At 27.6% G+C, this 23,263-nt stretch overlaps 2 protein-coding genes across 2 annotated transcripts; both read right to left on the bottom strand.

The window, feature by feature from the left end:
• Positions 1 to 3,544: 3,544 nt before the first annotated feature.
• Positions 3,545 to 4,576, bottom strand: LOC8260684 (flavonol sulfotransferase-like). Its single transcript, XM_025159196.2, has one exon. The coding sequence runs from the start codon at positions 4,574 to 4,576 to the stop codon at positions 3,545 to 3,547; it is 1,032 nt and encodes a 343-aa protein (XP_025014964.2).
• A 4,873-nt stretch (positions 4,577 to 9,449) lies between these two features.
• LOC8260683 (flavonol 4'-sulfotransferase) lies at positions 9,450 to 14,270 on the bottom strand. The gene is given in 3 exon segments (XM_025159194.1): positions 9,450 to 9,946; positions 9,949 to 10,455; positions 14,240 to 14,270. Coding segments are annotated over 3 exon segments (870 nt in total). The 3' UTR covers positions 9,450 to 9,614.
• Positions 14,271 to 23,263: the final 8,993 nt, after the last annotated feature.

Consider the following 23,263-nt stretch of genomic DNA (forward strand, 5'->3'; position numbering starts at 1 on the left):
GGTTATGGTATTTTTCAGTACGGTTATTCAGTTCGAGCAGGAATCATCGAGATCCATGCTCAACCCTAATCACTTGTTATATTAAATCTAAGAGTGAAAACTATCATCAATAAACCCAAAAATTAATCATGTATAATTACTAAGAATTAATATAGTAATATATGCATAAACATACTTGAATCTATAATGATTAATTACTGTCTAGAGTTGTGTGGTTTGCCTCCTAGATCAACATGTATTTCGTAGAGAGTCTTTTAGTTTTCTTTTGTATTTTTTAGTTGATAATGAGGTGTCAGTTTAGAATAAAACTCTAAATGTGACATGGGAACCATAACCACTGTATATATAGAGATAACAAAAAACCCTAATATTATCTTTTTGATATTTCTATTTTACCCTATTATAAAAATAGAAATTATCCTTAGGTTTCTACATATTAAACGCCCATATACTCTCAAACACATTAGAGCTCGAATGACCTAAATCTTAGTAGATCACTTTCAATTGGGCTCATCCTTATATGATATCCTACTATATATAATTATTAACATATAAGCCCAATGTTGGATTAAAGGTCCAATATGTATAAGAATCAAGTTTAGAAACTTGTAAACTTACGTGAAGGTAGTACCTATCGGGAATAAATGGGTATACAAGAGAAAGATTGATTTAGATGGGAAGGTTGAGACTTTCAAAGCCAGAATGGTAGTGAAAGGGTATAGTTAAAGACAAAGTATTGATTATGAGGAGACTTCCTCGCCAGTAGTCATGTTGAAACCCGTTAGAATTCTATTAGCCATTGCTGCATACTATGATTATAAAGTCTGAAAAATGATATCAAGATTGCTTTTCTTAGTGGATATATTGATAAAGATATCTATATAGAACAACCCAAAGATTTTGAATTAGAGGGTGGGTCCTATAAAGTGTGCAAGCTTAAGAGATCCATGTATAATCTTAAGCAACTTATATTCTTGGAATTCATATCCATAGAATAGATCGAAAAAGACTATAAGTTTATCCTAAAGTGTATACTTAGAAAAGATGTTGAAGATGTTCAACGTGCTTAATTCTAAAAAAAAGGGACTTTTACTAGTTAGACATCGTGTTTATCTTTCTAAAGAGATAAACTTCAAATCCAATGCACTCCCAAATGCATTCAGCTAAAATTTGCATATAGGAGACAACTGCATAAGCATATATGCATCATTATAATCAATAGTCAACAACATGTGTTCATGTATAATAACCTTTCATTTCATGTCGCTCAGAAACAACTCCTGATTTTGATAATTCCCTCTAATTAAAGTTCAATCAATCGTTATGCTTCCATCATTATTTTTTTAATTTCTTATAGCGGTAATAATATATTACTAAATTTTATGTCAGTCGTTGATTGATTATTCAGATCCGCTTTACCAACCGTCTGTGGAAATCGCCAATCCATTGCTAAACAAAATAACTTGTAAATTTGAAGCTTTCAAAGATTGATCGGCGTTTTTCTAGCATTTCTTGAGGTGATAATTAAGTATTATATTTTATATTAAAATAATTGACTAGATAACTATATAAATTTATCTATCTTATACTAATAAACCACTTTACTTAATTAGTGTTTTTTTAGTTACATATATGTATTTACATAATACTTGAAAAGAATAAAAATCATTTAACAAGAAAACATTATTTTATGTAGACTACTCTTTTTTTCTTTTAATCTTATCTCTTACTTCACACTCTATCAACCTAAAAAAGTTGGATAAATAGACTTGCAAGATTAAAGAAGATTTCAAGGCAAACTTACCAAAGTAAGAGACTTTCATCGCCAGAAAATAAATTTATATCCCTGTCCTATCTCACGCATGACCGGACCAACGAAGAGCTGACTTTTTACTTTTAATTTTTTTTATTAATGGAGGATAATTACAGTTGTATACATTTTAAAAAATCTTATACTAATTATAATTATTTAAAAATTTATCAAACAAATTTTAAGTTGCCATTTATGAAAAGTAAGTAATAGAAACTGAGATAGAGAAGGAAAAATGGAGAAAGCTAGCTACAAAGATTATTTTATTCATCACCAAGTTAATATCATATTTTTAAAATTTTTATTTTTTTAATTTTATTATTATTGATTTAGTGAAACTAAAGCTATGTTTATTAAATGTAAAATAGATGACATTTAGTTCAGAGGTTTAATGCAACTGATAGTTTTTTTTCATTGAACAGTTATATTAAAGCGTATAGAGTGATGCCCTTTATCTTATTTTCTTTTCTCCACATGAGCAAGCCAAGCTACTCATGCCAAGCAGTTAATTTCGAGACAACTAAGGGCAAACTCCGAGCTATAACTAACGAATTAGCATTCATATCTAGGGCGGCTTTCTTTCCTATGCTTGCTGGCCAAACAGAGTTGCCTTTCACACATGCAATGAAACCAAAATGACCTCTTCTCATTGCCTGCGCCTCTTTGAAAAGGTTCAAGCGAAACTCATAGACTTAAAAAACAACAGTTGATAGATGATTTAGTCTCAATCAGCTGCTGATTATATCAGCTCTATTTTAGAGTTTTTTCTTATTAGCTGATAACTGATTTGATTTTATTTATTTATTTAGACATTATTATTCTTATTAAAACTTATTAACAATGACCTATTTTAAATTGATCTCATATAATTAAATTTTAATATTTTAAAATAAATAATTATTGTTTTGAAATTATTCTTAATAGTTAAATAATTATAATATTTAAAATTACGGTATTTAAAATTATAAATTTTTATTAATAGAATCTAAATTTAAATTTCTATTTTTAAGATAACTTTTATAAATATTTTTAATAATAAATACAATTGAACTAAAGAAAATTAACTGTAATATTTGTAATTATTATAGTTATTTTTATTAATTTATATCATTAAATATAATATAATATATTTAATAATAGTTATACTTTCAATGGTTATTTCACATATTAGCAGTAACCGTTAATTAAACGGTTTAATTTATCAGCCATCGGCTACCAGCTGCATTTATCAGTTCAATCAATATTTCATTTCTGGTTGTTTTGAGCTCAAACTTGGTCGCATCGGTTCGATCACTTTTGAAGTTGGGATTTTCAACCTCAGGTTAATTTGTCTCAATCCAATTATATCAGTCTTAGTTTGTTTTGGATTTGAAATCATTTCAGATTTGAAGTACCATTTAGATTTTGATCATTAATATTAAACATCAATTTTGGGTTTAAGGAGAACGATTCAGATCAGTACTTTAGATAAAAATTTCCAAATTCAAGTCAACCGTCACCATCTCTGCAACTACTTCATATAAAAGAGAGTTCTCTATTTACAAAATCTAGAATTTGATCTCAAAAGAGGGATCGAAGATTTATTTTTTATTGCAAAGCAGGACAAGTACAAGCCATCAAACATATCAGCAGGAGTGATCAACAAGTAGATCCTTATTTCAAACTAAGAACATAACTAGGAACCATTATAACATTCTGAAACATAGAAAACTAAATGCCATTGCATTTATCAATCTAGCGAGGAGTCGAAGATGTTATGAAGCTTACAAAGGTCAATCCAGAACCACTAAACTTCTTCTCTGTTATTTCATCCAACTGAGCAACCATTTCAGCTGTCAAATAGTTCTCCCAATCGCCAATCTTGCCTTTCCTAAAAAATGCATTATGTTCAATTTTAATCGGCCATGGAGAAAAATACTTTTTGCACTTATTCACTTCCAAACTGCTTAGATTCTGAAAGCTGCAGAACTCCACGACTTCTTGCACCGATCCTTGTCTCTCTTCCTCCATAGTGAAAGGACAACCCATGAACTCTGCTAGTGTCTTTATACAGGATAAGCTGTCAAGTTGTAGATCTTCGTATCTAATAACCAGTATTCTATCAGGAAATTGCAGGGTTGCTTTCCAGTACCCTAAAACATGATCCCAGTAAGGTCCGTAAATAGAGACTCCTTCACAAAAACTCTGAAATGCCTCCTCTAATGGAAAGTCTTCTGTGCTCATACCTCTTAAACGAGCGGCAAAGTGCCATAACGAAATAAAGACGTCTTTGGGATTCCTGAAGATATAAATGATCTTACAGTTGGATTCTGCAATAGACTTGGGCAATGAAGAGTAGGGGATGTGTGTACCCCAAAGTGGATGGTTGTTGGGATCTTTGATATCTTGATTATATTCAATAAAGGGTACAATATCATGTGGGAGCTCCGTGAGTAAACGATTAATGGAGTAATCTCTGAGATGGGTCCTTCTTAAAATGGCAAAACACAAAGCTTTAAGCCAGGTCGTGCCAGATTTTGGAAGGCTGGAAATGATAATATCAGTGGGTTCAGCTACGAAATGCTCTTGAGCTGACACTATGCATTTTAGGATATCTGGATTATACCAAAAGCCTTGATACTTGTGGAGTTCTCCGGAAGGTTGCCGACCCTTTTTGTGAGGAAGGTTTGAGATTATCTCTTCATTTTTTATATTGTCTCTTGGTGCATCATTGGTTTCTGAAACAGATACATCATCACTATTAGTCAAGAGTGAAGATGGTTCCATGAAAGCAGTGAATTAGAATGACAAGCTGTAGAACTAACAAGGATCAGGAGAACTTCTGCCTATATAAACATAGGGAGATACCAACAGAAACAGGGGCTTAGTTATATATTAAGCCATCCAACTTTATACTTTTTAATAATTTTATCTAATTGTTTTGAAATTTTAAAATAGATAACTATTCTTTTAATTTATTTTAAAAAAATTTTTGATGATAATTTTTGAAATTTTAAAATAGAAAAGATGACGTGGAAATTCGATTATATTTACTAAAAAAATAATATTTATAAATAAGCAAAAATAGTTTACTCTAGATTTAATTATATAATTATTAAAAATCTCACATATATGTATTCTTTTATATCTTTGACATTTAATTATATAAAAAAATTTATTAACTCACTAATTTTATATGTTAGTAAGCATAATTGACTTGCAACCACTTTTTTATTGTAAAGTTGTAATTAAAAAATATTTTTAAAAATAAATTAAAAATTTAAATATTTATTTTAAAATTTTAAAATAATTAAATTAATTTATTAAGAGATAAAATTCAGAATTTAATTAATAATTAAGTACAAAACAAGAATGATATTTGCAATTGATTTCGTCAAGAAGTGAAAGCTGCAATGTCTTCATGTGTGATTGGCTGAGAGGATTTTTTTGCTTCTTTAATTAATTAGTGTAGAAGTCGTTGCTTGTTATTTTATTAGCCAATAGAACATATTCTCTTTTGACAGTTACTTGTGAACTAATGTGTAATACTCTAAATTTTTTATTTATTCAAATGTTGTTATTTTAAAAGTATTTCAGTAATTTAATATTTACTAAATTTGTAATTATTTTTAGTCATATTGACTTGTATTATTTTATTTTAAATTTCATGAATTTAAATTACTGTATTCTATTTAGATTTTTGTTCTATTTTAACTTTTATATCTCAACATTTTATTTATACAGATTTTTATTTTAATAATTGTTATTTTTATATATATATTATAAATTTGTATTATCCTCGTTGTATCTGTGTCTCATATTTTTTAAAAGAATTCATAGATATCATGTGTGCAGATGATTGACTTTAAATAATATTTTATACTTTTTTCCATTTTAATTTAATGACATTTTTTTCTCTTTATCTGATACGATTTTAATTCTAATGCTTTGCTTTTTGTAATTACTGACTTTTTATCCCATAGCTATTATTTTAAAAATATAAATTTCTAAATTAAATTATATTTTTTGTCCGATGATAAATTTTAAGCATATAGTCTTTCAAAATGTTTAAAGTTAGTAGTTATTTTATATTTTATTATTTAATATTTTGTTTCAATTTAAAATTTATTAATTAAAGAGTTATTCCAATAATGAATTTGAAATATAAAATTTTAAATTTTGATACTATTCAAATGGAAAGTCTTGAATTGGTTGATTTCAAATGATAGTTTTAAAATGTCAAAATACAAATCTAAATCATTGGATACATAAAATCTAACCTATTTTTCTTAATTTTTAAATAATTAATTATTTTAATATATTTTTACTATTTTATATAGAGTATTATATTAAAATTTTAATATCTTAAGTATGATATATAATTATTTCACTTTTCTCTATCTTTTTAATTTTTTTTATAACTTGATAAATTTTTTAAGTTTTGTATTGCAACATAAAATAATTTAATTATAGATTTTAATTATTTTATAATCCTCTATTTTAAATTATTTTCTTATAATATCAACTTTTTTTCATAATATAATAATTATCTTATTAATTAAATTTTTTTATTTGTCACATTTGTATTCATTTATATCTTTCATCTCTCTTTTTATTCTATCTTACATATATTTTATTAAGATTATTTTGACATTGTTTAGTTTCAAGAGAAAAGAATTGTTAATATAATTAATTTTTATATTAGTAAATAAAGTACTTTTAATGTATTTATTAAAAAATAATATTTAAATTAATTTTTTATGAAATTCAATAAATCTCTCTCTGTCTCCCTATATATATATATATATATTATTTTTCTCTATCCTATAGGGCATGTCATATGATTTCTAAACTATTCTTTTTTAACTTTTAGAGAATTAATCTATTCCTACTATCTTAAAGAGTATTATGTTACAAATTTCAACACTTTGATTAGGATATTTAATTATTTCATATTCCAATATCCATTTGGATTCTTATTTATAACTTTCACTTTAATTTTTTTTTTCAAATATTGTATTATAATATGCAACATCTTAACTATAAATTTTAAGTATTTAATAGTCATTTTTTCTCTAAATTATTTTTTATAATTTTAATTTTTGATTACAATTTTTACGATTTTCTATTCTCATAGTTAATAATTATCTTATCAATTAAAAATTATTTTTTAATTATAATATTTATATTTATTTATACCTTACATCCCTCATTATATTCTATCTTAAATAAATTCCAACAAAATTACTTTGATATGGTTCAATTTCAAATAAAAAATTCAGTTAATTAAAAATTAGTTTTTAAGTTAGATTTTCTATAATTTAATAAATTAAAAGATAACATAAAATATTTTTATTTTTATATATAAAGTAAAAAATATCACTGAATTATATACTTAAAAACATAAAATACTAAATCAACAAAAAGATATTAAAAAATAAATAATCTAATATTAAATCAGGTTATAAAATAATTATTTAATTTGATTCGATTTATATTTGTAACGTATTTATTTTATTTAATTTTATAAGATACTTTTATTTATTCATTTTTATATCGATGTTATGAATATAGTAAAAGAAATCACAGAGTTCAAACTATAGAAAATCATTAATTCATGTAAAAAGAGAGAACAAATTTTTCTTAGTGAATGAATTTATCACCATCAAGATTAAAATTAAACCGTCTATGAGATGAAAAATTATCTAGTTAGATTGGTATTAAAAGATACCAGTCTAGCTAAAATGTTTAGGTCCATTATGTAATATTTTGATCCATTGAATTTAATTTTCAAAAAATTATGTATTAAATTTAGATGATATTTGGCATAGCTACCGAAAAGCAGCTAATTGTTTTTCAATTTCCAATAGCTATGTCAAGGTGTTTGATTAAACTTCTTAAACAACAATTGATAACTGTTGGGACGATAAACAATTCCAGTTCACAAAAATTCTAAATTGAAACTTTTCATCAATAGCTCTTATATTTAAAATGAATAAACTAAATTAATCTTTGTATTATTTTTTATCTTAATTATTATTTTTAACATTAATTTATAGTATCTTAATTTGAATTTTCTTACAAACAAATAACTTTTTTTTCAAACTAATTATTCATCATATCACTTATAAATACTAATTTAAAACTTTTTTGACCAATTGAAATAAAATATTTTTTATTTTTTTCTTTATAAAAGTCAAATAATATATGATACCATGGCTTACAATATAAAAAACTATTTACTACATAAATAAAAAGTTTTATTGTCTATTTTATGTTTAATACAAAACTAACATGTCTTATTAAAATTATAATATTATATTACTCGTTAGTGAGAATAAAGTCTTGATTTCTCTATTGGTTAATAATGTATAAACAATAACAACTATAAATAATTTTACCAAGCATAATCATCAATTAGCTATTAGCAAGCTACTAGCTATCATCAACAATTTAGCCAAAAAAGTGCTTATATTTATTATAAATTCAAACAAAATCAGATTTCCGATTGTTTTAAAGACAAAAGTTCAATTTGCTCTGAACTTATGTTTACAGGTTAAATATACCTAATTTAAATTTTTTCAGCAAAGAGCCCCCTGAACTTATTTCCAATGATCAAATACATTCAATTTAGACTTTTTCAGCAAATAGCTTTCTGAATTTGTTTCCACGAGTCAAATTTACCCAATTTAGACTTTTTTAGGAAATTAAATAATATTAGATTTTTATATTTTAATTGAATTATAAAAATTTAAAATAATATTAATTTTACTAATTTACTAATAGAATATCTAGTAACGTATTATATAAGAGCGTATTTGGCAAAGTTTAAAAATTGAATTTGATTGCCTAAAAATTACAAGTATTAAGTAAATCAATTTTCAACTTCTTAAGGATTAAATAAATCAGACTTCAATTTGCTAAGATTTAAATAAGTTAAATTTTAACTTTCTAAGAATTAAATAAGTCAAATTTCAATACTCTTAAGAAATAGATCCATAACTTGTCATTTTAATCAATTAAATTTAAATTTTAAATTTTACTAAACATGCTTTTCTATAGCGCATTATTAGATATTATGTCAGTAATATTATTTTTAATTTTTATAATTTAAATAAAATCTATAAAAATCTAATGTTATTTCACTTTTTAAAAATATTGAAATTTGGTGTATTTAACTATTGGACATAAGTTCATGAGTTATTTGTTGAAAAATTAAATTTGATGTATTTGATTTTTAGAGATAAATTTAGAAATTATTTACTAAAGAAATTTAAATTAGATATATTAATCCCTAAAAATAAGTTCAGTGGGCAAATTAACTTTCCTCTATTGTTTTAAGCTAGGCCTCGCTGTTTCAATTTGGATAATTTTAATTCTTGGATATTTCAGGATCAGATTAATTTGGTCTCAAATCGCTCCAATTCATCTCCAATTAATTCAGCCTCGGCTTGTTTTGGATTTAAGATCATTTCAGATTTTGATTGTTAATATTTAATATCAATGTTGGGTTTAAGCGGGTCAATTCAGACAAGTAATTACATAAAAGGAGAATTTCCAGATTCAAGTCCACCGTTGCTTTCTGTAACCATTTCTTATTAAAGGTAGGAGCCTTCAAAATTTTCCATTTACAATATGTTAGAGTTTGATCTCAAAAGAATGACCGAAGATTAAATTTTTATTGCAAATCAGGACAAGTACAAGCCATCAAACATATCAGCAGAAGTGATCAACAATCAAATCCTTAATTCAAACTAAGAACAACACTTGAAACCATTATAACATTCTGAAACACAGAGAGCTATTCGCCATTAATTCTATCAATCTAGCAACGAGTTGAAGATGTTATGGAGCTTACAAAGCTTAATCCAGAACCACTAAACTTCTTCTCTATTATTTCATCCAACTGGGCAACCATTTCAGCTGTCAAATAGTTCTCCCAATCGCCAATCTTGCCTTTCCTGAAAAATGCATTATGTTCAATTTTAAACGGCCATGAAAAATAATATGTTTTGCTCTTATTCACCTCCATATTGCTCAGCTTCTGAAAGATGCAGAAATCAACGACTTCTTGCACCAATCCTTGTCTCTCTTCCTCCATAGTGAAAGGACAACCCATGAACTCTGCTAGTGTCTTTATACAGGATAAGCTGTCAAGTTTAGATCTTCGTATTTAATAACTAGTATTCTATCAGGAAATTGCAGGCTTGCTTTCCAATATCCTAATACATGATCCCAATAAGGTCCATAAACAGAGACTCCTTCACAAAAACTCCGAAATGCCTCCTCTAATGGAAAGTCTTCTGTGCTCCTACCTCTTACGCGAGCAGCAAAGTGCCATAACGAAATAAAAACGTCTTTGGGATTCCTGGCGATATAAATAATTTTACAGTTGGATTCCACAATAGACTTGGGCAATGAAGAGTAGGGCATGTGTGTACCCCAAAGTGGATGATTGTTGGGACCTTTGATACCTTGATTCTTTTCAATAGAGGGTACAATATCATGCGGGAGCTCCGTGAGTAAACGATTAATGGACGAATCTCTGAGATGGGTCCTTCTTGGAATGGCAAAACACAAAGCTTTAAGCCAGGTCGTGCCAGATTTTGGAAGGCTGGAAATGACAATATCAGTGGGTTGAGCTATGAAATGCTCTTGAGCCGACCCTTAGTGAGGAAGGGTTGAGATTATCTCTTCATATTTGATATTGTCTCTTGGTGCATCATTGGTTTCTGAAACAGATACATCGTCACTATTAGTTAAGAGTGAAGATGGTTCCATGAGAACAGTGAATTGGAAGGACAAGCTGTAGAACTAACAAGGATCAGGAGAACTTCTGCCTATAAAGAACGATATCTGCAATTGATTCTGTCAAGAAGTGAAAGCCGCAATGTCTAATGTGTGATTGGCAGAGAGGACTTTAGCTTCTTTAGTTAATTAGAGTAGAAGTCAAAGCTTGTTATTTTATTAGCCAATAGAATGATTCTCAGCAACAGAGTTACTTGTGAACTAATTTTTAATACTCTGAATTTTTTATTTAAATATTGTTATTTTAGAAATATTTCAGTAATTTGATATTTTCTAAATTTATAATTATTTTGAGTCATGTTGACGTGTGTTATTTTATTTTTAATCTCATGAATTTAAATTACTATATTATATTTAATTCTTTTCTAATTTAATTTTATATTTCAAAATTTAATATATTATATATTTGTATTATCTTCGCTATATATCAGATTATTAAATTTTAAAAAGTTTTTTATGAGTTATTATATTTTAATTTAATGATATTTTTTTATCCGATTTAATATATATATTAAAGCCGAAACAAAGAGAATATTTTAAACACTACTTGTCACGTAGGATTACTAAAAGTGATATTTGTCATTTTTTTATAAGTACTAATTTATAAAAAAAATATTCTCTTTCCTTTTGATTTATAATTGTGATAATAGCAATTTTTAAATTTTAATTTTCATATGTACTTTTGTTATTATTTTAAATTATTTATTTATTTATTTATTTTTAAATAGTATTTCTTTATATATACATATATATTTGATATTTTTTTTAATTTTAATTTTTATTTAAAAATTTGAATTACATTAATGAATTTTGTGTTTCTTTTCTTTTCTGTAGTTTAATTATTCTTTTATTCATTTATGATTTTATTCATTTTGATCTATTTATACCTTTTATTTTTTTTGTTTATTCATTATAGAAAAAAGTCTTACCATTATATAATTTTATAATTTCTATCTACAGACAGCTTTAAGAATAATTTATTTTAATAAGAACGAATGCAAACTATTTAAGTTTTTCTTAAACTACATTCACTTATTTTTCTCTCTATGCTTCTATCCTTTAATTTTATTTTTTATTTTGATTTTATTTTTAATTAATAATAATTTTAGAACTTAAATATGATCTTTTATTTCTTTTTACATCTCATAAATTTTAATATTATTTATATTAGTTTTCAACATTCAGGTCAAGAATTTATAAGTTAGATAAATGCAATCAGGCTGGTAAAAAAGAACTGGACTCAGAACTAAGAAACTAGTTCAAAGTAAAACTTTTTTTTATCTGGAATCGGAACTATCGAATCCAATTCCAACTCGTAAAAAGTAACTTATTTTAATTAATTTTTTATTTTTTAAAAAAATTTATTGACAAATGCCAATGCAAAGACACTATTTTTTTTTTAGCACATAGTTTAATTCTAAAACTACACATACTACTGAGCTATAATTTTAATAACAATCTCAGTTCCTTATCTATAATTATAAAGCATTCATGCACATGACTTCATCTTGTTAGGATTACTCAAGTTCCATACTTTGCATTTTTTAACATACCTCAACTAGGGATTACCACCAGCAAAACCTTATTTAGATGTCCTCATAATTTCATATAAGCATAACAGGACCTTAAACTTGTTTTCTATTTATATATTTATAAACTCAATTCATGATTGATAAGATCCATAACTCAATCACTATGTACGTAATTTAGTAAATTTAATAATTTACATATCATACAATTATGTAAATTTTATACACAGCAAATTTTAAAATCAATTCCACCATCAATTGCTCAAAATTATGAGTTGAACTTATCTATAATTTATAAACCTACTATCTAAGAGAATTTAAAATCAAACCAAGACCTGCTTATTGCTCTAAGAAAGTTGCGTGTTTATGAACAAAGTACAAATGTAGTTCTAAACTATTATCCACTTGTATACATGCATCTAACATCTCAAGAGCTTCACTTCATTCCACTGTCCCACAATAATTTAGACATTACCAAGGAACTAATAAAAATATCTATTAAGTATAACATCAATAATCTATAAACTGTTAGATCAATCCTATATAATAAATCCACTTTAGATAACTTAGATCAAATCATATACTTAGCACCATTAGTCACCAAAAGACATATATGTAGTTATTTCTAACTATATCAGTTTAAGAAAAACTCATATGCTTGACCTCGAATAAATACATAAGGAATTAAAGTTGTAACTAGAACTCCATTTTCCAATTTTGGAGTTATTTTTCAAAATAATAGTGTTTCAAAGCTTTTAATAAATTAAAATATTTCTTGTTATTTAGAACTCGCATCTCTATATCCATAATATTAGACTATATACACATAATAAATGTAATGAATGAATGACTATGATGCATGACTATGTTATGTGACCATTGATGCTATGTGGTACATTATTCTCGATAGAAGTAGTCAAGTTCCATAATATTAAAACTTCTCAAATGATTCAAATTTTGAAATTTACTTATAGAAACATCCTCACAAATCACTTGCCATCAATAAGCTTGTCCATTATAATAAAATTAGAACTAAAGCTTTCAGTTGTCAAAGGTATTTAAAACCTTTAAAAACTAGTGATAGCAAATCTCATATCATAAAGAAAACCTCATATTTCATATTGAAATAGAATTAGATTTTCAATCTTAAGAAAATAAAAACTTGCAAAATACAAAATTGCTTTAAATCCCTCAAGGATTGGAATCTTCTTGGAGGTTCAACCATCAAACTTAATTCTTTAATCCTCAAACTACTAACCATATTTTTGCAAATATAATGTATTTCACACTACTGAATATTTATACCTTCCTCTATATTCAGTGTTATCTTTAATTATTAATTTCTCTAAAAGTAACAACCTTATTATTTACTGACTCCAATTGATAACTAAACGAACATCTTAAAACCTTATGCTTCGATTGCTAGAGTGTAGGTAACCTAGGATCTGATACCAACTGAAACAACCGTGCCCCAAACTGGCCTAATTAGCTAATTTTTTCTTTATTTTTGGAGACCGTTATGTCTAGCAATATGAAACTCTAACTGCTACGATTTCTATTCTGGTCCAACTTGTAAATATCCTGCATAACATTTGTAACGACCTTGTCTAAACTAGGCCTACTATCTATCTTCTATCTTTACTTACATGGATCATAGAGTCTAGCAATTCGAAGCTCTAACTACTTGACTTCTAATATGATCTGACTATTAACATCTTGCATAAAATTGGTGGAAAAATATAAGGAGTGAGTAAAACTAAATGAGAGGGAAAATAAATAACAAGGGAGAATAGATAAGGAGTCATACATCATACTAAATAATTAAAAGAAAACGCAAATATAAATCCAGCCGGTTAAACCGTCAGAGGACGAAATCATAAAATTAAATTACTTAATATCCTTATCAGTAATATTACTAATGGTAATAATAATAATAATAATAATAATAATAATAATAATAATAATAATAATAATAATAATAATAATAATAATACTAACAACAACTACTACTACTACAATAATATCAACAATTAGAAGTGTAATAAAAAAGTGTGCACACTCATAAACATCTCCTACTGATCCTTGGAAGTTTTGGGCGCAACGGATGTCTAACCTGAGAGCACCAAAGCACAAATCCTTGTCATATGCACGCAGACAATACTCCCAAAAGGTAACCACCTAGTATACGCCCTAAAAGCATATATATACTGAGCGTTGTCCCAAAGACAGTATATTTCAATTAACACTTGACATCCAAGGTGTGATCATATAGGCTACATAAATGAGTGTATACATTTATCCCAATCACAACATAATCTTTTAATAATAATAATAATAATTTAAAATACCATTATCTGCTCCCAGGTGCTAAAGAAAATATTTCTCATCTTTCTAGTTTGACTTTTCCTTATTTAAAGAAAATCTCATAAGATAGAGCATTTACTATATAGAAGATGAGGGTGTCAGTAACAAGTTTTTGATGTGCAGGATCCTTAGAAGAGACAAGTACATAGCATATACTTATTACTTGATATGAAATTTAACAAGTTTTTTATGTGAAGGATCCTCAGACGAGACAAGCACAGAGCATACACTTGTTATAAAATATGCACAACGAGTAGAAGGAAATAGTAAGTTCTTATTAATAAATATACAAACTTTAAAATGAAAGCTTTATAATGATAGCTTTAAACAAAAAAATATAACTTACAAGAATAGTACAATACAAGAGGAAGGGTTTTCTCTCTCTCTCACTATCACTCTCTTTTCACTATATTTTTAATGGTAGAACTTGAACAATACAAGACTTTCTTGTGATTTTTCAGTCTGCCCTCTTCTTTGATAACTCCTCTATTTATAGAGATATTCAGCCTTTAGCTTCAATAATTCTTTCTTTGGATGCTTTTGGTAATGGAGTAAGGGGCTCCATAATTTTTTTGAAATGGAGCAGAAATTGTCATGCTTCCATTGTTCTGAAGCATGGCAGACAATTTTTGCTCCATTTCAAAAAAATTATGTACCAAAAACATCCAAAGAAAGAATTATTGAAGCTAAATGCTGAAGATCTCTATAAATAGAGGAGTTATCGAAGAAGAGGGCAGACTGAAAAATCATAAGAAAGTCTTGTATTCGTCAAGTTCTACCATTAGAAATATAGTGAAAAGAGAGTGATAGTGAGACAGAGAGAAAACCTTCCTCTTGTATTCTACTACTCTTGTAAGCTATATTTCTTTGCTTAAAGCTTTCATTTTAAAATTTGTATATTTATTAATAAGAACTTGTTGTTTCCTTCTACTCATTGTGCATATTTTATAACAAGTGAATGCTCTGTACTTACCTCGTCTCAGGATCCTGCACATTAAAAACTTATTAAATTTCATATCAAGTAATAAGTGTATACTCTATGCTTGCCTCTTCTGAGGATCCTACACATCAAAAACTTGTTACTGACACCCCCATCCCATTGGTGTGTATATATATATATATATAAATATTAAAGAAAACTACAATTCAATAAGTTTATCCACTCACGTGGTATGCAGGACTTGACCAACTACACCTTCACTAAAGCTCTCTGCTAATTTCATCTAGACTACTATTCTAGCGCACAATCCTAGATGCTTGATAACCAGTCGACTCGCATCTGACCACTGGAGACCGATCGACAATCCGAGCGCGTCTATAGACTCGAAATAATGTGTAGAGAATAATTTAGCTTCTACTTCTCCGGTCCAGCTACCGATCATCCGAAAACATCATAGATAGTTTTTAACCGTTGATTTTCTAACGGAATTCGATCGAAGTAAAATTGGTGCTATTAGAAAGCTTGCGATGAGTAGGCTCTGAATATATCCTCTGATCACCTGAAGCATGACGGATTGGCCGGAAAATGAGAAAAATCAAACTGCCTTACATGATCTTCTCTTACCGAATCTCGATATTCTAGCAGCCTTAAAAGGGGGATGATAGGCAGAAATAAAAGCCGAAGAGTTGCTGAGCATTTTAAGCCCAAGAATGCAACCAATGGTCGTCGAAAACTCTATGAACGATGTCAAGAAGCATTGTTGCCTATTCTTGTCGTTCTTTGCCTCCTAACGCCGTTGAAGCTGCTACTACCACTGCTACTACACTCACCGGCATCTGCTCCATCACCGGTCACAACCATGACACCTCAGACAAGACTCATTCCTTAACTGCCATTGAAGGCTGCTTCTAAGCTCCTCCTCCCTCTCCTTCGTCTCCTTCATCTCCTTCATCTTTCCCTTTTTTTTTTCCTTTCTTTATTACAATAACAACATTAAATCTTTCAATTTTACTTATCAACCACTATTCCCTAGAAATATCAACCAAAACCCTCAAACTTGATATTATCCTTTCGATTTAATCCCTAATCCTTTATTTTTGAGCTAAATTACAAATTGGAAAAATACAAGATTACTATTTTGACCTCACTTTTAAATTAAGAATTACTCTGATGTCCCTATCAACATATTCATTACAAAAATGCTGTCAACTTAAACCTCATATTAATTCAATTATATTTTTAGCCCCTATCTTATAAGCAATTATCAAATTAATCCTAACACTTAATTAACTCAAATAATTAATTTGCTGACTATTTCTCAATTAAATCTAATACCATTTACTAATTAAAATTTGACATTCCCCAATAAATCCTTTTAAATTTTTTTTATAGTTTCTAAATATAATATTTAATTCATATATTCATACTGAAGAATTATAGAGTGTGATATTTGTAAAAAGTAATTTACCCTTTTGTAGAACTCACTTAATTAATTACTTGAAAATCAAATTAATTAGATATAGTTTAATAGATTCCTTTATTTTTATCTAGCATTAAAAATCCTCTTTAAATTTAAAACTCAATAATGATTCTTTATATTTCATCTAGAGTTTTCAAAATACAATTTGTTACTTTAATCTCACATAATTTAATAAATTTTTTAACTTCTAGTTTGAAATCATCATCATCACACTCATTGTTATCATTTTTTTTATTAGTACGATGGTTCCTTAGGTACGGGTATTACAACATTGGTGGGTGAAAAAAATGAGTAAGTAACATTTAGTGAAAAGATAAATAAATAACAATGGAACAAACAAGGATTTAATTAAAATTTCTATAATATGATGTAATCCTTGAATACTTGTGGGAGAAAAAATGCTACTAATATTATGAACATAAATATTTAACTAAACAAATTTAGCTGGACAAATAAATTTAATAAACTAGATAAATTGATAGTCACTTTGTTGATTGTATCGCAAACTGTATGAAATATAATCTATGTTCTCAATCAGAAAAAATATAAACAATAGATCTAGCTTTCAGTTATGAAATCATAAATATAATGAATAAATAAACAAATATAAATTAATAAATTGTATTGTACAATCATAAATGTACTCTACTGATCCCTAACAACTTTGGGCACTCAAACGTCTCACTAATGAAGATTCCAAAGTACAACACTAGTCATACGCAAGAAGACAAATAGCCACCAAAAGATATCACCTAGCATATGTCCCAAAGACAATGCGTATACTAAGCGTTGTCCTAAAGACACCATCCTAATAACACCCGACGTCTAAGATGTGATCTCATAGATCATATAAATAAGTGTATACTTATTTATCCAGCCATATAAAATTATAGTCATGTATAAGATAAAAACTAAAACTACCATTCTCTATTTCTAATTGCTCTAGAGAATAACGAGATTCTAAAATGCATTTAAAATAACTAAATTTCAGTTAGAAATATTTCAACAATTCATAATAATATAAATAGAAATAATATATTACTAAAAAGTAAAATGTTATAGGTTTATCCACTCACCTAGTATAGAGGACTCGACGAACTATACTATTCATTTAATTTTACTAATTTTTTCTGAACAATTACTCGAACGCACAATCCTATAATTCACACATAAATGTACTTTAAAAATAATCATAAACGTTCTTTTTTAATAATTTTTAACAAATGTCTAATATTTAATATCTAAAGTCTAATTCTAATTCCAATCTTATTTTAACACAATTCTATTTTTTCACTTTCTATTTTAATTAATTAATTCTATTGAGAATTCAGCAACATCTCTCCAATAAAATCAACTAATTCCTTCCATAAAACAGATCCACAGCCTGCAAGAAACACACGACACAAGAAATGCCATCCTGTGCCTCCAAAGTTTCCATTTAATTCACTCATCATCCAAAGAACAATGCAATTAACCATTCCTAGCTGTCTAATAACTATTGTACCACAGTCTAGATATTCCTCCATTATATGAAATTCATTTATGACATTCACTTCCAATTAATTTGGAAATTAAGATTAGTGATTATAAAAATCCATTTATTTCTATTTGACAATAATACTTTATTATTAATAACTATAATTGATTGAGTATTTAACCTTATAATATTATTAATCACTAGGGCATTAATATGTTTCTTCTATTTTTCTATCAACCTAGGTGATTTCATGTCATTCATTTCTCACAAGTGTTAAAATCCTGATTATAGTATTCTTGTATTATTTATCAACTATTTACTAATAACACAATCAAACTTTAATTTTAAATAAATCACTTAGTTAAAATCTCAATTAATTACTGCAATTTCTAGCTAAAGTTTTATGTTTTACTAATTATCTTCTCTATAATAATATTTTATAAGCTTTAACTATCCAAGTTCAACTTTACTAAATTTTAATAATACAAATTTAAATTCCTCAAAGATATATTTATACATATACTAACCCATTTTTCTTCAATTAGTAATACTATATTTTTTATTAACAATGTTACTAACATATTAATTCCTCAATATATAGTTTAACCTTCCAATCTTTAACAAATACTGATTACCTAATTTTTGTTCCTAATTAAGGCTACTGGAATTGAATTAGAAGGCTAAAATTAAAAGATCAGACATTCTACCTAAACATCTATAGCGCCAGGCGACTCGCCATCATCGCCGTAGTCGGATCAACGATCAAATTACATCAACAGACTCGTGTAACCACGCAGATCACACATATGATGTCCAATCCTTTGATCAAATCAACGATCCCTCATAAACTACCTACACAATCTTGGTTGTCAAATTTCTATCGTAGTCCGATCATAATGAGGTTGGTCATGTTTGAAACCTTATGATGAGAAGAACTCATCCCTGTCTCTAATAAGCCCGACATTGTTGGAGTTGGCCGAAAAATCCAAAAACCCAAGCTGTCCGTATTTGCTTCCCCTCGTCGAATATCTCGTTTCCGGCAGCCTCGAGAAACAGTGTTGGGCGGAAATGGTATCCCAGACGTTGCTGGTTCTTTTAAGACCAAAATCGTCGTCAATGGTCGTAGTAATCACCATGAATGGCGTCAAGGAACTATTATCTTCTTTGCCATTTTCCGCCGACCTGCAATGTTGACAGTTGCTGCTGCTGCATTTGGCGGCGACAACTCTTCCTCCAGCCAGCCTCACCGCTCCTTGGTCCACCTCCTCCCTCATGTGCCATTAATGGCAGTCATGAGCTCCCTCTCTCCTTCTTCTTCTTCTTCTTCTTCTTCCTTTATCCCCTCTTGATAACCATTACCCCTGAAAACATTTCCACTAGACCCTCAAGCTTATAATTGCTGTCTAAATCAAGCCCCAAACTCTTACTTTTTAGCCAAATTAAAATTATTATAATATAAAATTACTTATTTAGCCCTGTCTTTAAGAGTAGAATTACTAGAATACCTCTATCAACATAATTAGTTATAAAAATACCTACAGGAATATCATTCCACTTGAATTCCATATTAAATCAAACTTTAATTTTAGCCCATTTCTCATAAATAAATATCAACTTAATCCTAACACATAATTAATTCAATTAATTAATTTATTAACTATTTTCAATTAAATTCAATACCATTTAGCTAATTAATTATTTTTATCATTCCCCAACTAAAATCTTCAAGAAAAGTATTTTTATAGCTTCCAAAAATGCAATTCATCTAAAGATAATCATCCTTAAACTATATAAATGAAATTATAAAATCATACTAATTAAATATATTTTAATATGTCCTTTTATTTTTCTCTAGCATTTAAAAATGCGTTTGAAAAATTAAGGTCTCAATAATAATCTCTTATAAATCATCAAATTTTAAATTAAAATTCTTTACTCTAATCACATACATTAAATTTGAAACTTTTAGTTTTATAATCTTCATCCTCACAATTATTATTATTATTATTATTATTATTTGTTCTTTATGCATGGATGTTACATATGGGATGCCTGTTTTTAAAAATTTCACTCCTCTAAATTTTTATTATTCTGTTTTAGTTCTAGAAATTTATTTATTTGAATTTTATTTTATGTAATTAAGGTTAAAAAACAGTTTGTTATAGGCACTCATAACTTGGCTAAATTTAGATTAAATTGCCTTTTAAGGAAAGTTGTAGGCGTATTTATTAGAAAAGTTGAGATTGGGTTTATTTGATCCCTTTACCCAAGTAAGGGGGCAAACTACCCCTTTCTCCATGTACATACCCAATCCCTTTAAGTTCTAGAAATCAACAACCAATAGATGCAGCTGCAACTAAGTTTACTAGAGACTTCACAAAGAACCACTAATTAAAAGCCAAAAGTATGTATTAATTATAACCAATGGATTTGTAAACTTGTTCTGTGGTCTTGTTGAATAATTGTTCAATATTTTATTGTTGACAGGAACAACTAGTTTCAAGAAAAGGGGAAGTGGAAATGTGACCGTTAGGCAAAAAGCTTCTTCACAAGCATTGCCAAATTTTAATGACTTGGCAAGTCCTGAAGTGCAAAACTCCCAAAATAAGACCAATCAAGAGTAAGGTAGATTGCTTAGAAGAAAAACCATATCCAAAATTGATGTGCCTGTGTCTGCAAGGACTCCAACACAAATTGATGTGCATGTGTTTGTAAGAACTCCAAAACAAAACTTCAGGACTGACAAGTTCAAGCAATCCACCAGGTAGGCAGCAAAATGTTCCAGAGGCAAATCTCTCTGAACTGGCACATGGAAAAGTGTCCTAAAATGTTAATTAAAATCCAAACTGCAGATTGGTTCATCACACAGAGCTATGTAAGTATAAAATATAGTCGAATCTGTTTACTCCACAAAAGACTTTGGCACACTATTTTAAGTCTTGAGTAGTTTTTTTTTGTTTTTTTTTTGTAATTGTCGATTGCAACAAACTTCAGAAAAACAGTCTGGTGTACCAAGTTCAGACCCATACTTAGACTATAAGCCCAGAAGACTTCAATGGAAAGGCAAGGAGGTCATTAATAGCAACAGTTTATAGGCGGCCAGAGATATAAAGCAATCAAGCATGGAGAAATCTAATCATAAATGTTGTCAAAGTTAACATGAACTCTTTTTTGGTTTTGAAATAGTCATGCTTTTGCTAATACTTTGTGAAACAGTTCACTTGTATTTTTCGTTTATATTTCTGTCAAAGTTCATACTTTATAAGGCCGAAACTATTTTTATATAAGTTGATATGAGGAACTTTTAGTTTTACCTGACAAATTAGGTTAACCGAAAGATGTTGGGCACAATTTGATAAAATAGTACATTTGATAGTTTTACTTTGATCAAATGGTACAATATTACATGTTTAGTGCAATGCATAATTATACCAATGGTTACTTAACTTTATATTAAGATTTATATATCTTTGTTTAACCAAATTATTAACCTAATTCAAAACCAAACTCAAAAATCTTATAGACTTTTGATAATAAATTTTATCTCTTTTTTTTCTTTTCTTTTCTTCTCTTCTAATCTTTATTTATTTGTTATTACAATAATGTTTCCTTTCTCCAGCTTAATTATCTTATTTATTTATTTATTTTTACCAAAATATTATTTCCAAAATAAAAAATTTTATAATAATAATAGAAAAATAAAAAATAAAAAAGTAGAAACAAAAAAAGAAAGAGTATTCAACGACCAAATTAGTAATGCTTTTGCATTTGTTTGTATTTAAACTATCTTTTTTTTTTTCTTTCATGTCCATATGTCTATACGAGGATGAGTAATCAATTCCTATTTACTGCAAGAATTTTAAATATCAAACGAGTGTCTAGCCACTAAATTAATTAATGTGAATGCTAATTGTAAAATAATGAGTATGTAGATAGATGTAAAGAACTTACAGTATAAGACTGCAATTTTTCTCTTAGTTGTCTGCAATGTCAGTCCATTAAAAATAATTTTTGAGAATTAAAATTCAATGTTTTAGAATAATAATTTTATTTTATAGCAATAGAGATTTTATATTATAGATTTAAGAGACTTAAATTTATTTTTTTGATAAATAAATCACCAGATTTCAGACAAGTGACAAATTTGCTATTCAATTTAAAATTAAATAACTATAATAAAATAAAAAATTATTTAAATCAAAATGAAATTTAATGTAAATTAAGTGACTACTCGCTAGGAACTTTTAGCTTTTAGCTCATACAACTCAAACTTCCAAATTACACGATATTTTTGCAAACATTACTACTAGGATTCCACCAACACTAAGATCGCGGATTTGGTGGTTCTTGCCAATATTCATATGGTTATGGTGTCTTGGAACCTTCTTAGCCTTCCATTATATAGCCTAGTAAAGTGTGCCAAAGTTGGCAGCTTTCTAATATGGGAAAAAGTGCCATTTTCAGTGCCTCAACGGCATAGACCTGCAGGCGGCATAGGGTCCATGAGCTCCACAAGGCCCATGGCTGGCCCTTGTTGACGCATGGCCCTGTATGAGGATATACATCTAAATTAAGCAAAAGATATTTTAACAAAAAATACAATTTATCTAAAGTCATTTCTTAAAAGAACTTCAAAAACATTAAAAATAATAAAAGAAGAACTAAGACTTAATAACCCATATATATATAGCGGTCTTTTCTATTCATATATGTTGCATGTAAAAATTAATTATTTGACTTGTTATTATTTAGAAATAAAATAATATATATTAATTTTTTTAAATTTAGCATCATAAATATTTTTAGTGTTAGAATAATGATAAATTTCTATTATTATAATAAATTCATCTAGCACTGAATCTATTTATAACTTATA

Source organism: Ricinus communis, chromosome 7, assembly GCF_019578655.1.
Source record: "Ricinus communis isolate WT05 ecotype wild-type chromosome 7, ASM1957865v1, whole genome shotgun sequence".
Classification (NCBI taxonomy): domain Eukaryota; kingdom Viridiplantae; phylum Streptophyta; class Magnoliopsida; order Malpighiales; family Euphorbiaceae; genus Ricinus; species Ricinus communis.

What these genes read in the sequence shown, in the direction of transcription:
- LOC8260684 (XM_025159196.2), bottom strand. Translation starts at nt 4,576, where the DNA reads ATGGAACCATCTTCACTCTTGACTAATAGTGATGATGTATCTGTTTCA.